This window comes from Triturus cristatus, chromosome 6 (assembly GCF_964204655.1).
Source record: "Triturus cristatus chromosome 6, aTriCri1.1, whole genome shotgun sequence".
Classification (NCBI taxonomy): domain Eukaryota; kingdom Metazoa; phylum Chordata; class Amphibia; order Caudata; family Salamandridae; genus Triturus; species Triturus cristatus.
In genome coordinates this window covers 298579397-298596885 of record NC_140589.1, presented here as the reverse complement: position 1 = coordinate 298596885, position 17489 = coordinate 298579397, and the positions used below count along the sequence as shown (strand labels likewise).

The following is a 17489-nucleotide window of genomic DNA, read 5'->3' as shown; positions in this document are numbered from 1 at the left end:
TAGCAAGCGCGCCCCGGCAACTCAACAACATCCAAGGGCCATGTTGTTATTCTTTGGTAACTTTTTGCTTCGACAAGCTCTCTATGATTTGGCCAGACCTACAAACAAACGTTCATTTGAAGGAATAACTTTTTTCACCCGCCCTGACTTTGCGCACGCCACGGTGGAGCGCAGGTGGAGACTTCGACAGCTCTTCGACCCTTTTCAGAAGCTGGGGGCAACGGTATACTTGCAGAACCCGGCCAGGCTCAAAATTCTCCCTCAAGGGACTACTAGAAGCTTCATTTCAGAGATACAGGCTAAAAACTATTTAGATGATATTGCAAGGTGCAAACAATGAACTTAATTGTAACGGTGTTAGCTCTGCTAAGGGATGCATAGATGTTGACATCTTGATTAGTACTGCTGGGAGGGGGTATTCATACTTATATATATATTTTGTTTTATATTCACCATAGCTCTTCTAATGGATTCTATCACTGAGGGGTGAGCGCTCAGCGGGTTCACGGGGGATCGGATGACGGACGTCAAACGCATGGCCCCGTGGCGGCCAGGTAACTTCCATAAATGGTGGAGGGTGGGGGAGGGGAGCAGGGGAGGGTGGTAGGGAGTGGCTGGGTCAGACAGGTTGTTCAAATTATTGAGAGAAGGTACATTAGGTAACACTAAAAGGCAAAGGCAAAACAATAAGCGGGCTTTTGGCAAACTAGGTGTAATATATAGTCCACTTATCCTAAAACTATGGGGGTGTTAAAAATATTATCCCTAAACACCTGTGGATTAAACGACACTAAAAAAAGACAAACAGTTGCAATAGGATTACGCGCCTGGGGGGCGGATATTGTGTGCCTCCAAGAAACTCACATAGAGGGATCTCAGAGCCATATTTTAAAGACACTAGGGTATAGGTTGGTGTGTGCAACATCACAGGGGGCACGGGTTCGGGGGGTTGCAATCTTAGCCAAGGGCAGTGGGTATGTCTTTAATCACTCTAAAACAGATAAATTTGGCCGATGGGCTATTACGGAATGCCAATATGGAAAAGGACAGAAGCTAACACTGTGTGCCCTATATGGGAGTAATAGCGATGACTCTGTTGTATTTGACCAAATCTCTAATGAGCTTGCACATTGGCCTCTACCCGTAATAGTATGTGGGGATTTTAATATTAATCTTCCATCGGATTGGTCCTTGAAAAATGACTGGATTTATAAAGGCCGCAAACCTAAAGTATTTAAGTCTTTGAAGAATATGTGTTATGTACATGGATTAGTGGATGGTTGGCAAAGATCCAATCCTAGTGATCCAGGGTATACCTTTTTTTCTAATCCACACTCTACTATTGTTAGAATAGATTATGTATTAACGTCAAACTCACTCAAAACTAAGTGTCAAATAGAGAAGTTGCCTCGAATATTATCAGACCACAACCCTCTAGGTTGCACCCTGGAAATAGCACCGGTAAACACAGAACCAACACCCTGGACTTTTGAAAGATCCCTGCTGCTAGATGTTAACTATTGTTCCCATATTAGAGGATGGATCCCCAATGTCCTAGCTGATAATATTGGCAGTGCCTCAATTGAAATAGTATGGGATACTTTGAAGGCAGGGATTCGGGGAGAGACACTGCAGTATTCATTGAGGGCTAATAAATTAGAGAGGGAAAGTATGCAGGGTTTACAGGAAAACCTTAGGTTGGCCGAAGAAGAAGAGCTGATAAGAGCAACAAATGGGATTAAAGTGGCAGGAAAAATTACTAAAATCCAAAGTCAGGTTGCAATCGCTAAAGCAGCAATCTGCAATATCTTTACTGATAAAGCTGTCAGGAAAGCAATTGTGCGAAAAGAAATGGTCTATGAAGTTAACGAACAAGTGGGTCATCAGCTAGCCGTACGAATGCGACAACAAACTACATCTAATCTGATACGTGAAATACATGACACCGTTGAGGGCAATCTATCCGATTCAGAACTTATTAGAGAAGCTTTTTGGTGATTCTACCGAGATCTGTACACTGAAGAAGGTAGGGGGGGGTTCATTCGAGGTTGATAGATACCGAGACTGTGGCAATTATAATAAGTTTGCTGAGGAAGATCAGAGTATGTTGGAGGAAATACCCAATCTAGATGAAATCTTAATCACCACTAAAAATTTCCCGCAGGGGAAAGCTACCGGATTGGATGGTATCCCTTCCGAATTCTACGTAACGTTTCTAGAGCAAATTAAAAATCTTCTATTAGAACTAATTACACATATTTTTAAAGGTGGCCAACCCCCAAACTCTAGGTCTAGGGCAAAAATAGTCATTTTCCCTAAAAATAATAAAGCTCCAGAACAGCTAGGCTCATACCGCCCTATCACCCTCATCAATGCAGACTCAAACATATATTCAAAAATTCTAGCTAATAGGGTAGCCCCCATTATTCACAAAGTGGTTGCTAAGTGCCAACATGGCTTTATTTCAGGGCGGTCAACCATTATATACTTGAATTTTCTAATGTACATTACAGCCTTGGCCTTCCTCATCTGCTGATCTTTTCAGGGAAAGACAACTGCCCCAGCTATTGAGATTGACAGCCCACACCCAATCAGAATGTCCAATAGAGGTCGGAATGCAGGCAATAAATATTGCTGAAATAAACTTTTCGGACTATCAGTCTACACAGTTCAGAACAACCTGCACCTTCCACGACTGTTGTGCAGTCCACAGAGTTGTTGACAACCTGGACACGCGAGTTTTTCCTCTGGAGCAGATTTGTTATAACCTGTGAAAAAAATACTACAAAGGAGAGAACACGATAGATGTCATGTCGCATGTGGGAGAGATATTTTCAAAAATCGTTGTTAATATGGTTGATATAATAACCTCAGGTGGAGTGAAAAGTGAAAAGTCATGTAGAAAAGATGGAAGAGGGGGTGCGCACTGACCTGCACCTCAATGTAAAGACATGTTCATGGCAGTAGAGCAAAAAACTCCCAGAACAAAAAGGAGGCTGAAAGGCAGTGCAGAAAGTGGGAACTGTAATAACACTGCAGTGTGGCACCTACGTATTCCTGTGACGCCTGTTGCTCTAAATCACATAGTCAAGCCGTGCTCAGATTTTGCATTTCACCCTACCCACCGCGTATTTTCCCCTCCTTAAGTTCGCTCCGCACCGCGTTGTCTATCCCCGTCACTGTTACCACCTCCTGTAGAACTCTCATCACCTTCCACCTTCAATCCTGCTTGATTATGGAATTACCACACATGGCTATATTATTTAACAACTATTGCATAATTTGCATATTTCAACCCTAAAAAAAAATCCCAATTGAAACAAATCAAAGGTTCCTTAAAATGCTGCCTAAGGAGTAATGAAGGAGGTGACACTTTGAAAAAGTTAAGTGGAAGGAGTGATTTTCTCAGGTGGGGTAAAGACTGAGGCAGTCCTAGCGTGGATTTTGTCCTCTGGAAAGTGGCAGTTTGCGTGGATGCCACCCCTAACAATGCGACAATTTTAAAGGTCACCGGTGGCATTACGCCACCCTTTGTGACGGCGCTATAAGACTGACCTTAATAACTTACCTAACCTGGGATATGGCTTTTGTATTCAGCAGGAAACAAGACCCTTCATAGTAACAGTGAATGAGCGTGGAAAGAACTATTCATTCCTTGTCATAATAATGCGTTGCGTCACTATTTATGCGAATCTGTATATACATCAAGGCTCTCGAAGCAGAAGAAATTGCAAACGGGTGGTTAGAATTTAGAAGAATCCCAAACATTGTACATCTCTTTTCAAAGTCTAATGTCTTGAGTTTAAAATGCTTCTTAATGATTTACACAATAAGAACGTAATATAGAAACTACTGCTAAACAAGTCCTGCCATGTCAGAAAATGTGGTTCTCTATAATGTGAACAAAAAGCAAACCCGAACGGCGAGACAAGAATTTGAGTTGAAATCCTGAGCACCATACTGGGGTGCTTACAAACTGCGTCCGCAATACTCAACCACAGAACTTCGATCAGCCACTTCCAATCAGATTCAACACAGCGTCATTTGGCACAAACATGGAGGCGAGTCCTTGGGAGTATAGGGACTCAAGGTCAGTTAAGTTCCCTTCCCGAGGGCAACCCATGTGTCAGAAAACTACATAAAACAGATCGTTTCAGGCAGGCATTTAAGAAAATCATTTAAAAGAGGTACTATCTTAAGAACAGAGGCTATGGAAAAAAAACAAGCTCTACTAACTATGCTGTTCAAGGGCTTAGAAGTTACCGCAATGTGACCCTGTAGCATTTTACAACAAGCATTGGCCGCGCGGCAGTAACAGTAACGCTGCACGGCTGTAAAAGTGAAAGTGATCGCAATCGCGATGACGCGCTAAAGCACGAGTTTTCAAAGTGCTGCTGAAGGCTAGCGGTTCGAGCATGCACGCTCGTGTGAACGCAAGCGCTAGACCAGCCAGCAGCACTTTGAAAACTCACCTCCAAAATGTCTCTCCGAGCCAGCGCATGCGCTGGGCTCTGTGAGACCTAAAAAAACCTAGGGGCCCAATTCACAAAGGGCCTACGCACATGTGGCGGGACCTCTGCACTGCAGTTACTCATTAACTTTAGCAGCAATACACTGCTAAAGTGAAACAGTGCATTGAATTGTACTATAAGTGGCAATTCAACACCAACAGTACCAATACTAATATAAAAGCTTCGGTATCAATGAATTCATTGCCTCTTGGCGACATAAACTAGATAGAATTGAAATTTACTGACAAAAGTAATTCATGTGTTATGCAGAGCCCCAAAGTATACCTAAACTTGTAAGGCTTATACCGCTGGGCTGTTAGCCTCTTTGTGAGCTACACATTATCCTTGGCTGATCACTGATCCACTTTAAATCATCAATGTTTGTCCTAAAGAACGAATTACTTAAGTTTGGCAACGCTCTTTCTGGTGGATACTTTATCTAACTGCAAATTCCTCACCTTCACCATCAGAATATCTCCAGGCGTCAGACTGGATCCAGAAACCTTTCACACAGCAGTGGTCCCACATGCGAGTAGGTGCTGCTGTGCATCTTCGGGTTGACTTTATTCCGTACGGTAGTAACGAACAGAGATGTATACAAGTGCCACCCCAGTGTGCTGATGTTTCTTTCTTTCTTGACTCTGTCTGAACTTTCGGAAACGGAGCCCTAAAACAATTAGACTACCAGTGTGCAGTCCTCTAGCTTAAGACCTTTTTAGATGGGGGGAAAAGATACCATTCCACATAACATGAGGAGGTAAGGCAGTGAGGAATCTGCGGCTAGATACAGTATCCAGCAGAAAGAGCATTATCAAAGGTGACTTGTTAATCTGATAAATATTTTAAGCACAGATTCTCCACCTTCTGAACAGATACTAAAGCAGTACATCCCAAGGTGACCAAAAAGTCAAGCAAGACCAAATGGGCGAAATGCCATCCCGTCAGACTTAGCTGTCATGGCAATGGTGCTTCATGAATGTGTGTGTGGACGCCCAAGTTGCAGCCTGGCAAATGTCGCGAATAGCCAATCTGCGTGCCAATGCACTTGTTGCAGTCTAGCTTCTAGTGGCATGAGTTTTCAATCCTTCTGAGGTGGTTGCTTGGTCAACATGCAGCAGATCTTGATACAGGACTATCCACATTGACAAAGTTATTTTCGGTACTGCCTTGCCTTCGTTTACCACAGAAAACCCCACAATAATCTGATTGTCCACTTAATAGTCTTTGGTGCGATCAATTTAAAAGTTCACAGCTCTTTTGGGGTCCAGATGATTGAGTCTCTTCTTATCTTTCAAGCGATAAGGTAGAGCAAAGAAAGCTGGGAGCATGAGAGTAGACTGCCCAACATGAAAAGGAGTCACATCATTTGGCAAAAAAATGTCTTTGGTTCTCAACACCAGTTTGTCTGGGGAAAAGGAGGAGTAGGACAGCTGCACTAAGAGCTTGAAGCCTGCTCATTCGATGAGCTGAATTGTGACAATTAAAACAGTTTTCAGAATCAGAAGGTGCCATGAGCAGCTCTGCATCTCCGCAAAGGGAGTACACATGTTGAAAGTAAGTGCCAAATTGACATCCTATTGTGGCAACGGACGACATACTTACCTTTGGTAACTATGTATCTGGTAGAGATACAGTCTAGCTGCAGAATCCTTAACTTAGAATATCCCCAGGCGTCAGACTGGATCTGGAAAACTCTCCGCAGCAGCACCTCTGCGTGCAGGGGGCGGCGACGCATGTCTCTGCCCTGACGTCGTCCACGGACGTGACATCAGCGGAGCCATATGTGCCCCTCCCGGCGAGCTGACGTCAGTTTTCGACGGAGAACCTTTTCCACGCCACAATGCGGAGCCACCACCAAAAACTGTGAGAATATGGGAACAGTGTGCGAAAAAGATGAAAAAGCAAAATAAATTGAATGGTGAAAAACAGCATCATAAAGGACAGTGCCAGGCACTGTATATTGAAAACTAGTGAAGGGAAAGAGCAGAGCACCGCTCTGAGAAGCAACCCCGCAAAAGCGAAGACTAAACCTCCCCCGGAGGTAGAAACAGATGTAAAAAAATATCATGGCAGACGACAAAGTCTGCAACCACAATATATAACCGTGAAGGACAACAAGTCCGGGACACATGAGCAAAGACAATCCACCACAAGCCGGCTCCAGAAGGGACGTCGTATCCCCAGTAAGAGACCTATAGACAGAGGCAGAAGCAATAGACTTCAAACCAATAGACCGCTGGGGAGGTAAGAGACTCCAAGGCGATTGAGAAGGGGATAGCAGGGGGAGGGTGGAACATGAGTAGATCCCACACTGGACAACCCAGGGCATAGGTATGTAAAAGGACACATTACACATGAGCATACCGCCCAATCACGAGAATGGGCGGAGTGGAGCAAGCAAAACAGAATGAAGCATTCCGTGTAGGAGTGAAGTGAAAGAGGTCACCCCGCAGAAAGACAAAGCCACCCGGAGGGAGGCGAATGCAGGAAGCCCAACCTGAAAAGGTCCTCGCAGAATGGGGAGGACGGGCGGGTGCCTCTCCTGACTGCCTCGCGATGGCCCCGCCTCCAAGACGCAGCACACACAAGTTGAAAAATAAAACAGTAATAAGTTTGTTTTTTTATTGTTTTTATTTTCCTACTTTAGAGGGTGGCAGGGAAGGCGACGCTTCTCTGCCACAGCAGAGGGGCCGCCACTGATGTAAATACACATCCGGCAGCTCCAGGGCTACCACCCAGTCACTCGGACAGACAGAACCTGCGCCAGTGAAAGCATCTTGAATATGTCCTTCTGCAAGAAGGTGTTAGAGGGCGGAGATCTAGAATAGGATTAAGATCTTTGCTATGAGGAAACAGTGGAATGAACAACCAGTTTCATTTTATAGCCCAGTACCCTCTCTATGGCCCCTTTGGATAAGAGAACTTACATCTTCTGCAACAAAATGACCAGGTGCTCCTGTGAATGCTTTTCTGAAGTGGGCGGAAAATACATTGTGTCAGAAAAGAAGGGAAGGGCACAGTCACAATGAATGATTTGGAGGACCCATTTGTACGACATGATCCTTTGCCACTCTTAGGCCTCCTACAGGGTGATAATGTGCCACTACGGGCAAGCTAAGGTGGCTTGTCAGCTTATGTTGCAGGATTGGGGGACTAGGGTGATCACTTTTCCTGCTGACATGCAAAGTCTCTGCTTGAGCCCTGATCTTGAAAGGACTGGTGCACCTGCTGCAGAGACAGGGACAACTGGTGGTGCATGTATGCTAATACTCTGGAGTATTCCTGAAAGGGACGGAACTGCTGGGGAACTGTCTGGCAGGCACTAATAGGCCCAATTGAAGGCATGTGGCTCAGCTCTTCTTTAGGCATTCCAGGCAAGAATCCGCCTTTTTGCCAAACAGGCAAGAACCGTCAAAAGGCATGAATATATGGGACACAAAAACATCCCTGGAGTAGCCTGTAGCACTCATCGAAGAGTAGCAACAGAGCATACAATGCTACCGACTTGTACACCCTTGATGGATTAGCCACGGAGGCTCACAAGTCCTCAGGGTCTGTCCGCAGGATCTCACGACAATGAGTATATTGGGCAAGGAGGCAATAGGCATTGACTGACCTCAAGGCTAGGCTGGTTGAGAACATATATTTCCAAAATGCTGGACGGAGTGCTGAATAAATCATACATTTACCCCCAGTCAAGAGATCTGGGTTAAATCCATCGTTCTTTTGCTCACCATGCCACCCCAGTTTAGACCCAGCTATATGGAAATCAGTCTTGACCGTGTTCCTTATGGGAACAGTCCAGCCCAAAATGCTAAGCCAGATCCTCCTTGGACCGGAAACAAGCATCCTGGGACCGGTTTTGGGGTATTACCCCTCATCAGCCAGGCTAGCTTGAATCTAGTGGCAAAGTGAGCAATAGACCCCACGTCTTGGCATACCCATCCCACTTAGGGCAAAAAGTGCTATGCAAACAAATGAGTGCCTGCCAACCTTTCTGTTCAAAGGAGGACAAGAATAAGGCGCCCAAATACACATCAATGTGTCAATAATGGTCTTCCTGAATGGCAGCAAAGGCTCATACAAAGCCTCCCATGCTGTAAAACCTCTGTAAGTGCATTTGTTTTGACCTCTACAGTACAGACTTGTGGGTCCTAACTCTCCGCTGCACGTCTAATCACCACCACAAAAGAAGCACTTTCCTTCATTGGTGATGCTTGGGAGGGAATCAACCCTGTGTCATGGGAAGTATCCAGCCCACTGACCTCCTATCTATCAATCAATCAGGGATTTTTTAAGCGCACTACTATGAGTCCACGTAGAGACTATCGTCATCTATATGAAAGGGCAAGCCATCCCAATCATCTGCACTGTCATCACCGAAGGCTGAATGACCCTGATCAGTTAGAACTAAAACGTTGGTGAAGCTCATGAGGGCTGCTCCGTGGCAGATGAAGTGTTCTGTCTAAATCTGATAGTATGGGGAGTGAGTGTGTCAAAGGGGATTTGGGACGTGACCTCAGTCAAGGCTGAGACTAATTAGACTCCAGTATTGGTAGAGGGTCACCTATGGCACAAATGGTGTCGGGACCGGCATTGGAATTGAATGGAGCTGCACAGATTTTGGAGCCAGATTGGAAGTCGGCACCAAAGTGAGTGGAGAGCCCGATCTATGATTGGGGAGCACAGACAGCGCCATGGACGGATCCACCAGTAGTAACCCGAATGAAGTACCCTGCAGATACAGAGGGGCCTGTAGGCGTGCCAGAGAAAACTGCAAGAGTGCAAACTATGTGCAACATAGACTCTCCGAAGGCATCAATTTAATTTGTCATTGTCGATGACCCATGAAACCCGGAGTGAATCAGGGCCAACTGCAGAATCAGGACCTCGGTGGATCAGGACGTCTGTGAGGATAGGTCTGTTGGGATGAAAACGAGTCCAGCTTGGCATTTTTGTGTTTCTTCTTAGACTTTGATTTGGATTTACCAGAAAACTTTAAGTGCCTGTTGCAGGACCAAATATGTGTACTCTACTTTGAGCGGGGTTTATGTGATTTCTTACAGTGTTCTGTTATGTACCGCTTTACCTTTGGGTTAATCAGAGTACATTCCAAACACCACAGGAGTACCTTGCGGGCTGCAACAGATATATGTTTGAGACAGTTCTGGCATGGCGGTGACATTGTTCCCTTGCACACTGGTTAAGAATATAAGAAGAAAAAATCTTGTCAACCGATGAGGAAAAGCAGGAGTAGATCTCCAGATCTGTAGGTCAAGGGATGGAGAAAAAAGGACCCACTGTAAGCACACAGGGGTGGCACTTGTATGCAGCTCTGTTCATCACTTCTAGACCGAACAAAGTCTACAAGGATCCGCACAGGGTTACCTATCAGCATGCAGGAGCACTGCTGTGTGAAAGGTTTCCAGATCCAATCTGGCATCTGAGGATATTCTAAAGGTGAGGATTCTGGTGTTAGGAGTATCCATCGGAAATTCAAAATATTCACCCAAGAGTAATTTTCCATCAGTGTACAACGTCCTTAACAACCAAGGCATAACACGAGATGGGCATTCATCATATAACTCTTCCACTGCTCTCACCGTACAAATCCTCAAACCTTTTTAAATTACATATACTGTGTTTTACCAATTTATATTGACATAAAAATATCCTTCGACAATACTATCATGGACCTATATGATATTCAAGTTTAAATGATTGCTTAATTTAATATTGTTTTCTAATATGATGTGTGTAGGAAAGTAGGATCTGCTTTCATGTTTACCCCTACGTGTTGGTGGTGTCAATGTTTTTTTTACTAGTCTGGCTGGGATCCTGTTAAACAGGACCCCAGCCACTGTGCTTCCTCCCTAAATTGGTACCTCCACAATTGGCTACTGGTGCACTCTTGTAATGACCTAGTATATAATACTAACGTACCCAGGACATAGGTTCACCAGGGGTCTCCCATGGGCTGCAGCATGTATTATGCCATTCAGGAGAGATTACCCAAACTGTGAGTACAGGCCAGCCTGTGTAAGCTGGTGCTAGCATCACTAACGACATACATCCGTTTTCCTTATATCTTAGGTCACTACACTTAAGTCTCCCTTAAGGCAGGCAGGCCTTTCAATCCTGAAGGCAGGGTGCTGGGTTATAATTGTGAGGGTGCCCTGCATGAGCAGGACACCCCCTACAAATCCCGGAGTCAATTCTCCAAGCTTTGTAAGTGCGTTCAGCCATTTTGATACATATAGTGGCCATGCGTCGTTACACAATGGCTAAATATATATTGGCTTTGCGGAATCTGGGCATGTTTGGTATCCTCTGGGAAGCTCCCAGCACTCACGGTAACAGCCTTCCAGGGTCTGCCCACAAACTAGTGCTGCTGCCGACCCTAGACAGGATTCTGCCTGCCTTCTGTTGAGCTGAGCTCAAGCAGGGGAAGGTAGAACAATAGGTTTTCTGTCACAGAGAGGTATGACCATGTTCCAGACAGGACTTAGTGTATTGGGCTGGGGTGGGGGCACTTGCCAGCACCACTTGACTGCGTTGAAGGGCACGTTTGTTGCCCTCCTTGCATACTCTAGTTAGAACCAGATCTGGGATCCCTTGGCTCCCGCACTGGCACAAAACTGGACAAAGGACATGGAAGTAATCTCCCCTCTGTCCAGCCCCTAGTATGGGAGGAACCCCTGAGTCGTTCCAACCCCTTTCTTAGGGTATAAAAGGGTTTACCTGTGGGTGGGTCCTCAGATTCATTGTGGGACAAGACTCAAGCTTGAAACCACGTCACTTTTCAATCGTCTGGACACTTGGACTTTGCCTGGAACTGAGACTGCATCACGGAAGACTCCTGGTGCTCCTGGTCTCGCTGTTGTGCAAGTTTTCTTCATCGTCTGGTCTGTGCTGCATCCAGGATCTTCAACAGACCTGTGGGCATCAAGGACACTTTAAGTAATCTCCCTTGGAGTGAAGGAGTCACTCCCTTGCATCTGTAGGCACTGCAACGAAGCTGACCGGTCTGCTGCTCCTGATGTCCCAAGGACTTTGAAAGGCTCAGCAATACAGTTGGTGGTTCTGCAACTTCCTCGGGGCATGATGACCTGTCCTCTCTGCAATTTTGAGGCCAGTATCCCACGCCGGAACTGCTGGGACCAAATACTCGTGCACTGTGTGGACTTGCCGTTGCTGGTCCCAATGTTACTCCTCATTTTCCACGTCTTTTGCTGCTGTCAAGGCTGGTTGGTGCTCCCGACGGACACCGACCCCCTGGTTTTCGTCTTCCGATGTGGGCCAGCTCATGAACGGCTTCTTGTCTTCCTCAGCGTTGCCTGTTCCTCACAGCTGCAATGACAAGGTCACCGACATCACTCCTGCATCCTCTGTCATCGGTGGTCATTGCTCTTCTGTGCCTCCTGGCCACCTCCGAGTGGCATAGACGCTGTCCCCTCTGTTTGCAGGTTCTTCTCTTCAAGAATCCAGCCTTGGATTCCACCAGACTCTTGTACAGTCTTCGTCAGCGGCATCTTTTCTGAAGTCCTCTATTGTGGTTTACGGCTGTTATTGTGGTCTATGGAGGTTTCCGACGTCACTTTGCTCCTATGCACCCGGCCTCCCTGGTGGAGGTATCCTGGTTCCTGGGGTATCCACGGGTGAGGTGACTCTTCAACCTTCTGTCTTCCACAGGGTTTCTTCAGGGTCCTCTGGGAAGCGTCCTTCTTCAAAAAAGCAACCACGACTTTCCCGCTGACTTTCATGGAGTACGCTGCTGTGTTTTCACTCTGCACACAGCCTCTGTGGAGTTCCTGGGTACTTACCTTGGGTGGTTCCTTGTGTCCCCAGCTCTTCTGAGTCTCCTGGTCCAAATCCCTACTACAGTCGCAGTTCGCATTCCACTAACTTAGTATATAGTTTGGTCTCCCCCTGGAGACCTCTGTGCACTGTTCTTAATTACCTGTCTACAATTGAAGTATTATGTGTATTTGTGTTGATATCTCCGGGTAGGAGATATACCAATGTGTTAGCTGTATAATAAATAGACATATTTCTATAATTACACTGTGTGGTTCTTTTTCATTTAATCTACACTGTATGATTAGATCTGGTAAAACAAGCTGCCTAACACTCCTTCTGAACTAAGCCTGAAGGCTGCTCTCAACAGCTACCACTTAGCGAGTTTGCTATGGTTGTCTAAGACCACTAAAATCACCATAAGGGATGTCTGGATTAGTGCAATGTGCTTCACTTAAGTAAGTGTGCACCATATACTAAGCCAGCCTCTTACAGTGTATTATTGTATTGTTTTGTAATTTATTACATATTATTGTTAAAAAAATATATATATATTACTGTTACTTGTATTTTCTCAGGTGGTTAGGTTTATTATCGAATAGGGTAGACTGATTTTTAAAATATTTAATTAATGTCAACTAGTTGATTATGCTCTATATGTTATGGTTGATGTGTGGGAAGATTAATTAATTATAGGTCAGTAGGTGAGTAACTATATTTTATTAATTATATTGTCATTAATGTTAATTGCTTATTTTGTTGATATTTATTACATTTTAATTGTTATTTATTTGCTTAATTGTTTTTACTTATGCATTCAATTTCAAGTTTGGGTTGTGCAATATATTGGTGGAGTGGGAGTTTAGTTTTAAAAATAAAATATTGAATAACTGACATTATTTAATAATTAATTCATTATATACAGATAAATGTACTTAATTATACTGTTTCCAGTGGGTTATGTTGTATCTTGTGGACTTGATTGTGTTTTTTTATTTATCTCGCTAATAATGTAATCTTTGTTTTCGTTTAGTTTTTTTCAAGGAAATCAACGTTTTTTAAATAATTATTTTGTGTTAAAGAGAACTGTTTTAATGTTTGTGTGTTTTATACTATATATTTTTAAATAATTTTAACTATTTTGCTATTTGTATTAATTTATAGGGACATAATATTAATCTGGTGTTATGAATGTCACCCGCCAAATACATGCCCTTTTACTAGAGTTTGTTGGTTTGGAGTTAAAATAGCAAATCTGACTTTCCCCATTGTATGTACTTTCCATAACACTTGTTAAGATTAGATTTAGAACTCCAATTCTGACATCCAGCCCTCAATATAGGCACTTCCCTAATCTTTGCTAGATTGGAATTAGAATAGTAATCTGACCTCACCCTTGCAATGGATGAACTCTCCCCAATACATAGACTGGAGTTAGAATAGTAGAAATATGACCTCTCCAATGCATGCAGTTACCTCAATGTTTACACTTACAGTATTGTACTGGAGTGGCTTTTATTGTTTTGTAATGGAATATGGTTACTTTTTCAATTTTACTGCAACTATTTTGAGTGTGTTAAATTAAAAAGCTTATATATTTAAAGGTTGTTTTACACTAAATTCTCTTTTTATTATTTTTGATATTTTCTTGTATCTTAGTTTTTGACACTTGTTTTAGTAAGTTATTTTTAAAATGTATTATATATTTTGTTATAATAGACTTGAATAAATGTATGTTTATATTGTTTTATTATATAATACTAATTACTAATATGTTTTAGATTTAATATATTTAGTATAATGTAATTAGACGTATAATTTTTAAATGTATTCAATCATTTAGTGGTTTTATTTTTGTAGTTAAATTAATATTTTTAAGTAAGATAAAATAAATAATAATACTTTAAAAAAAAAAAAAAGAATTTAAAGCTACTATACATTTTATTTATAAACTTACCTTTGTAGTGTCAATATTTTGATCCACAATTGCGGTTGATATTCTTGTATTTAACTAGTATGTAAATTTGCTATCTTTTAAACTTTATACTTCTATTTTTTCCACAGTATTTTTGTATTGCAATATTTTTGTGGTCGCTATTATGTCCAAGGAGCACGTACAGCCCAGTACTTCCACAGCTGTCAATTATTTACAAAGATGAAGTTTAGCCCTATTAAAAAAGAAATATAATATAATTCTCTAATCAATAAATGGATGCGGATGACATTCTTTCTATAAGAATTTTAAAAAGAAAGAAAGATGTCCTAGTAAGAAACATTCCAGTTGCATAAACACAGATGTGTTAATGACTAACACATAGGATGACCCCTTATTCTCATGGGCATAACACAGTTAACACAATTTGTATCTGTAAGATATGGGAGATTTGGGTCTCTCATCACAATCTGCGGGGGTGGGGTGTCGTCATTTTGGGTTATGCCACTGCCCCCTTTGGTTAGTTCAAGAGGATGGTATGCTCTTTACAAAATACTTCCAGCCAGATATATTTATTTTTGTCTAGTGCAATGTTGTAGCGGGTTTGTGGCTCACCTTATTACTGGGGAGTCAGCAGTTCTGCTTTAAAATGGACTGACACTAGACACCACTGATTATTACTAATTTCACCAAAGATTATTAATGCAAAAATATATTTTTAAGATTAAAATTAAGCTTTTAAGCACTTTGGTATACATTTTCAAATATTGATGGAGGCTCTTAACACTAACACAATACATAAAAAAGATGCATGAATGTGAACTGGCTGAATCTATACTCATAAAACATTAACTTCTGATGACTGAAATGATCCCACCACAAGTGAGGAATTGGGATTTAGGTTGAGAGTCCAGCTTAAGTCTTTCAACTGTATTGTGTCTGAACCAGTAACATCTAGTAAAAAGATTTAAATATTTCTGCAATCATGGCTATCAATGGCAAAATTCCTTTTTTCATTATTGGGCTGGCAAGTGAGCGATACAGGCTCCCACAAAGTCATAGATGATACAGTTCAGGTCAGTTTGTGATGCAGGCTCACTACACTTGCAGTCTTTGTTGATCTTTTGCAGAACCTCAAGACTGTTGCGAAGCACACATCTGAGCTTTAATTACAGGTAATTGGGTTGCATTCATCTCCAAAATGCTAAAGTAATTAAATTTATTGGCACATGGGTCACTAGACATGTGATCTATACTAAAAGGTTTACCGTGAGAAAGCCGAGCTAGCCAAAAGATGTCCAATTTAAAAGACAAATCCAGAACACTTACCAAACAGAGAAAAGCTCTCCCGTTCTCCACAAAGCATGGATGGGAAAAGGAACGCATGTAGAATGCTGAATTCCTGGATTTGGTTCCTGTAATTTCCAGACACCTTGCAAATGCAAGGCAAAAACTGGAGGCCACGGAGTGCCACATGATGCAGATTTATAAAATGGCAGGACAGACACTGCACGCAGGATTAACCTGTTGATGGGAAGTTATGCAGGTAGAGGTGACAAAAGCAGAACCACTTATTTTGGACAGACCTTTGTTTTCCAGTATGGCTCAGGTCTGGCAGGGTAAGAAAGTGCTGGTTTCTTTATAGAGTACCTGAGCATAGAGTCGTCAGTTGCCCTGCAGAGCTGTCCATTTCCCACAGGCAAATAAAAATAAATATGGAGTGTGATGGCAAGTCAGGATATCAAAGGTGTGATGCTTGGGTGCAGTCGAGGCTATGCATCATTCAGGCCTTTTTGGGTATTACTAAGCAAAATATTTTAGATAATGCGTGGATAAACGTTTACTTTTTTCTCGTAGGAGTGCTCTTTTCTAACATTATTTTATCACAACAACTAATTATTTGAACTTGAATCAAAATATTTTCTAATGTGACTGCACCGATTCATGACTCACTTGCATTCTGGCTTTTCACACCAATCCTGGTCCCTGTGACTTTGTTCATTCCATGGAATAATCAGCAACTCGCCAGATTCAGAACTACAAGAAAGAAGAGAAGTACCAAGTGTAGGAACAGCACCAAGAATTCATGTAAAAGATTAAGCACTTGTAAGTTAAAAGAAATGCAAGCACTAACATCTCATACAGTGACATTTAGATAAATGAATGAAGGAAATATTTCCCAATGTAGACACTAAGGGGCCTATTAGGATGGCACCCTAGCGGTGCTGGGAATGGCCGCCAGTGGTGCGGCAGTCCCGCACCGGCAATTAGGATGCCACCGCCACCGTGGCATCCTCTATTCCCAGCATTGTGACGGGCGGTGCTCACAGCACTACCTGGAGGCCCGCAACGGACCTCCAACACCGTAATCCGAATACCTTTCCGTGGCGGCATTGGCTGATCCCCGCATGCATAGTAATATGGATGGCGCTGTCTAACAGACACCGCCACCATATTCATACCTTTTCCGCCCAGTCGACTCATCAACCGGGCGGAAAAGCGGCGGACGGTCTTCCCGTCTGCCATGGGGTAAATTGCATGCGGGCGGTGGATAATGGCGGGCGGATCGCCATTATAATAGATCCCCTAGTCTATAGAATCATTCACACTCTCAGTTACTTAACTTTACAGGAAAAAAGGAAATCTTGTTGTCCCATTTACCAGACAGCCTAAACGGAGATGGGGCAAACTTTCCGGGTCTGGATCTAAACTAGTGAGTTTCAGGGAGTGCAAATTGTTGAAAAGCACCTAGTACAAAGAGTCTAGGGTTGACGATGCCAATTCTCCCTTACCAAAGGCATACTTATATTTGGGGCTTTTGAAGAACTAATAATAGTGCCCTGAGAATGTGCAGTAACATTACTGGCTACTAGATTTTAGAGCCAATCACTTCAGAAAAGTAGTGTCATAATGAAGAAGATCTGTAAAAACAAGTGATCAATGGGTACATTAATTTTCACAGGTGCCTGTACGATAGAGAACAAAGGGCCTGATTACGAGTTTTGCGTCTCGCAGCGGGCCCACCACAAGTTTAATCATGGTGAACGGGCCTGCTGTGGCGATCCCACAGCAGTGCCTTTCTAAGACTCAAAGGACAGCCATAAAAGAGCGGCACCGCAGCACGTTCCTACACGGGGAGAAATGCACCATGTCATGCATTTCTTCCTATGCAGGAACTGGGGGTGCAAAATGCAGGTGGGCATAACACGTGCTCCCCTGCATGCATCCCTTGCACAGAGGCGACAAAG

The 17489-nt window shown here is 43.1% G+C and overlaps 1 protein-coding gene across 2 annotated transcripts in view; it reads right to left on the bottom strand.

Annotated features, from left to right (window-relative positions):
* The window catches only part of NBAS (NBAS subunit of NRZ tethering complex), a 2067161-nt gene that overhangs the window by 1321861 nt on the left and 727811 nt on the right, over window positions 1–17489 (bottom strand). For both annotated transcript variants that reach the window (XM_085610668.1, XM_085610669.1), the window contains exon 22: window positions 16195–16278. In XM_085610668.1, coding sequence (XP_085466794.1) covers window positions 16195–16278 — 84 coding nt within the window. The remainder of the gene's footprint in view (window positions 1–16194; window positions 16279–17489) is intronic.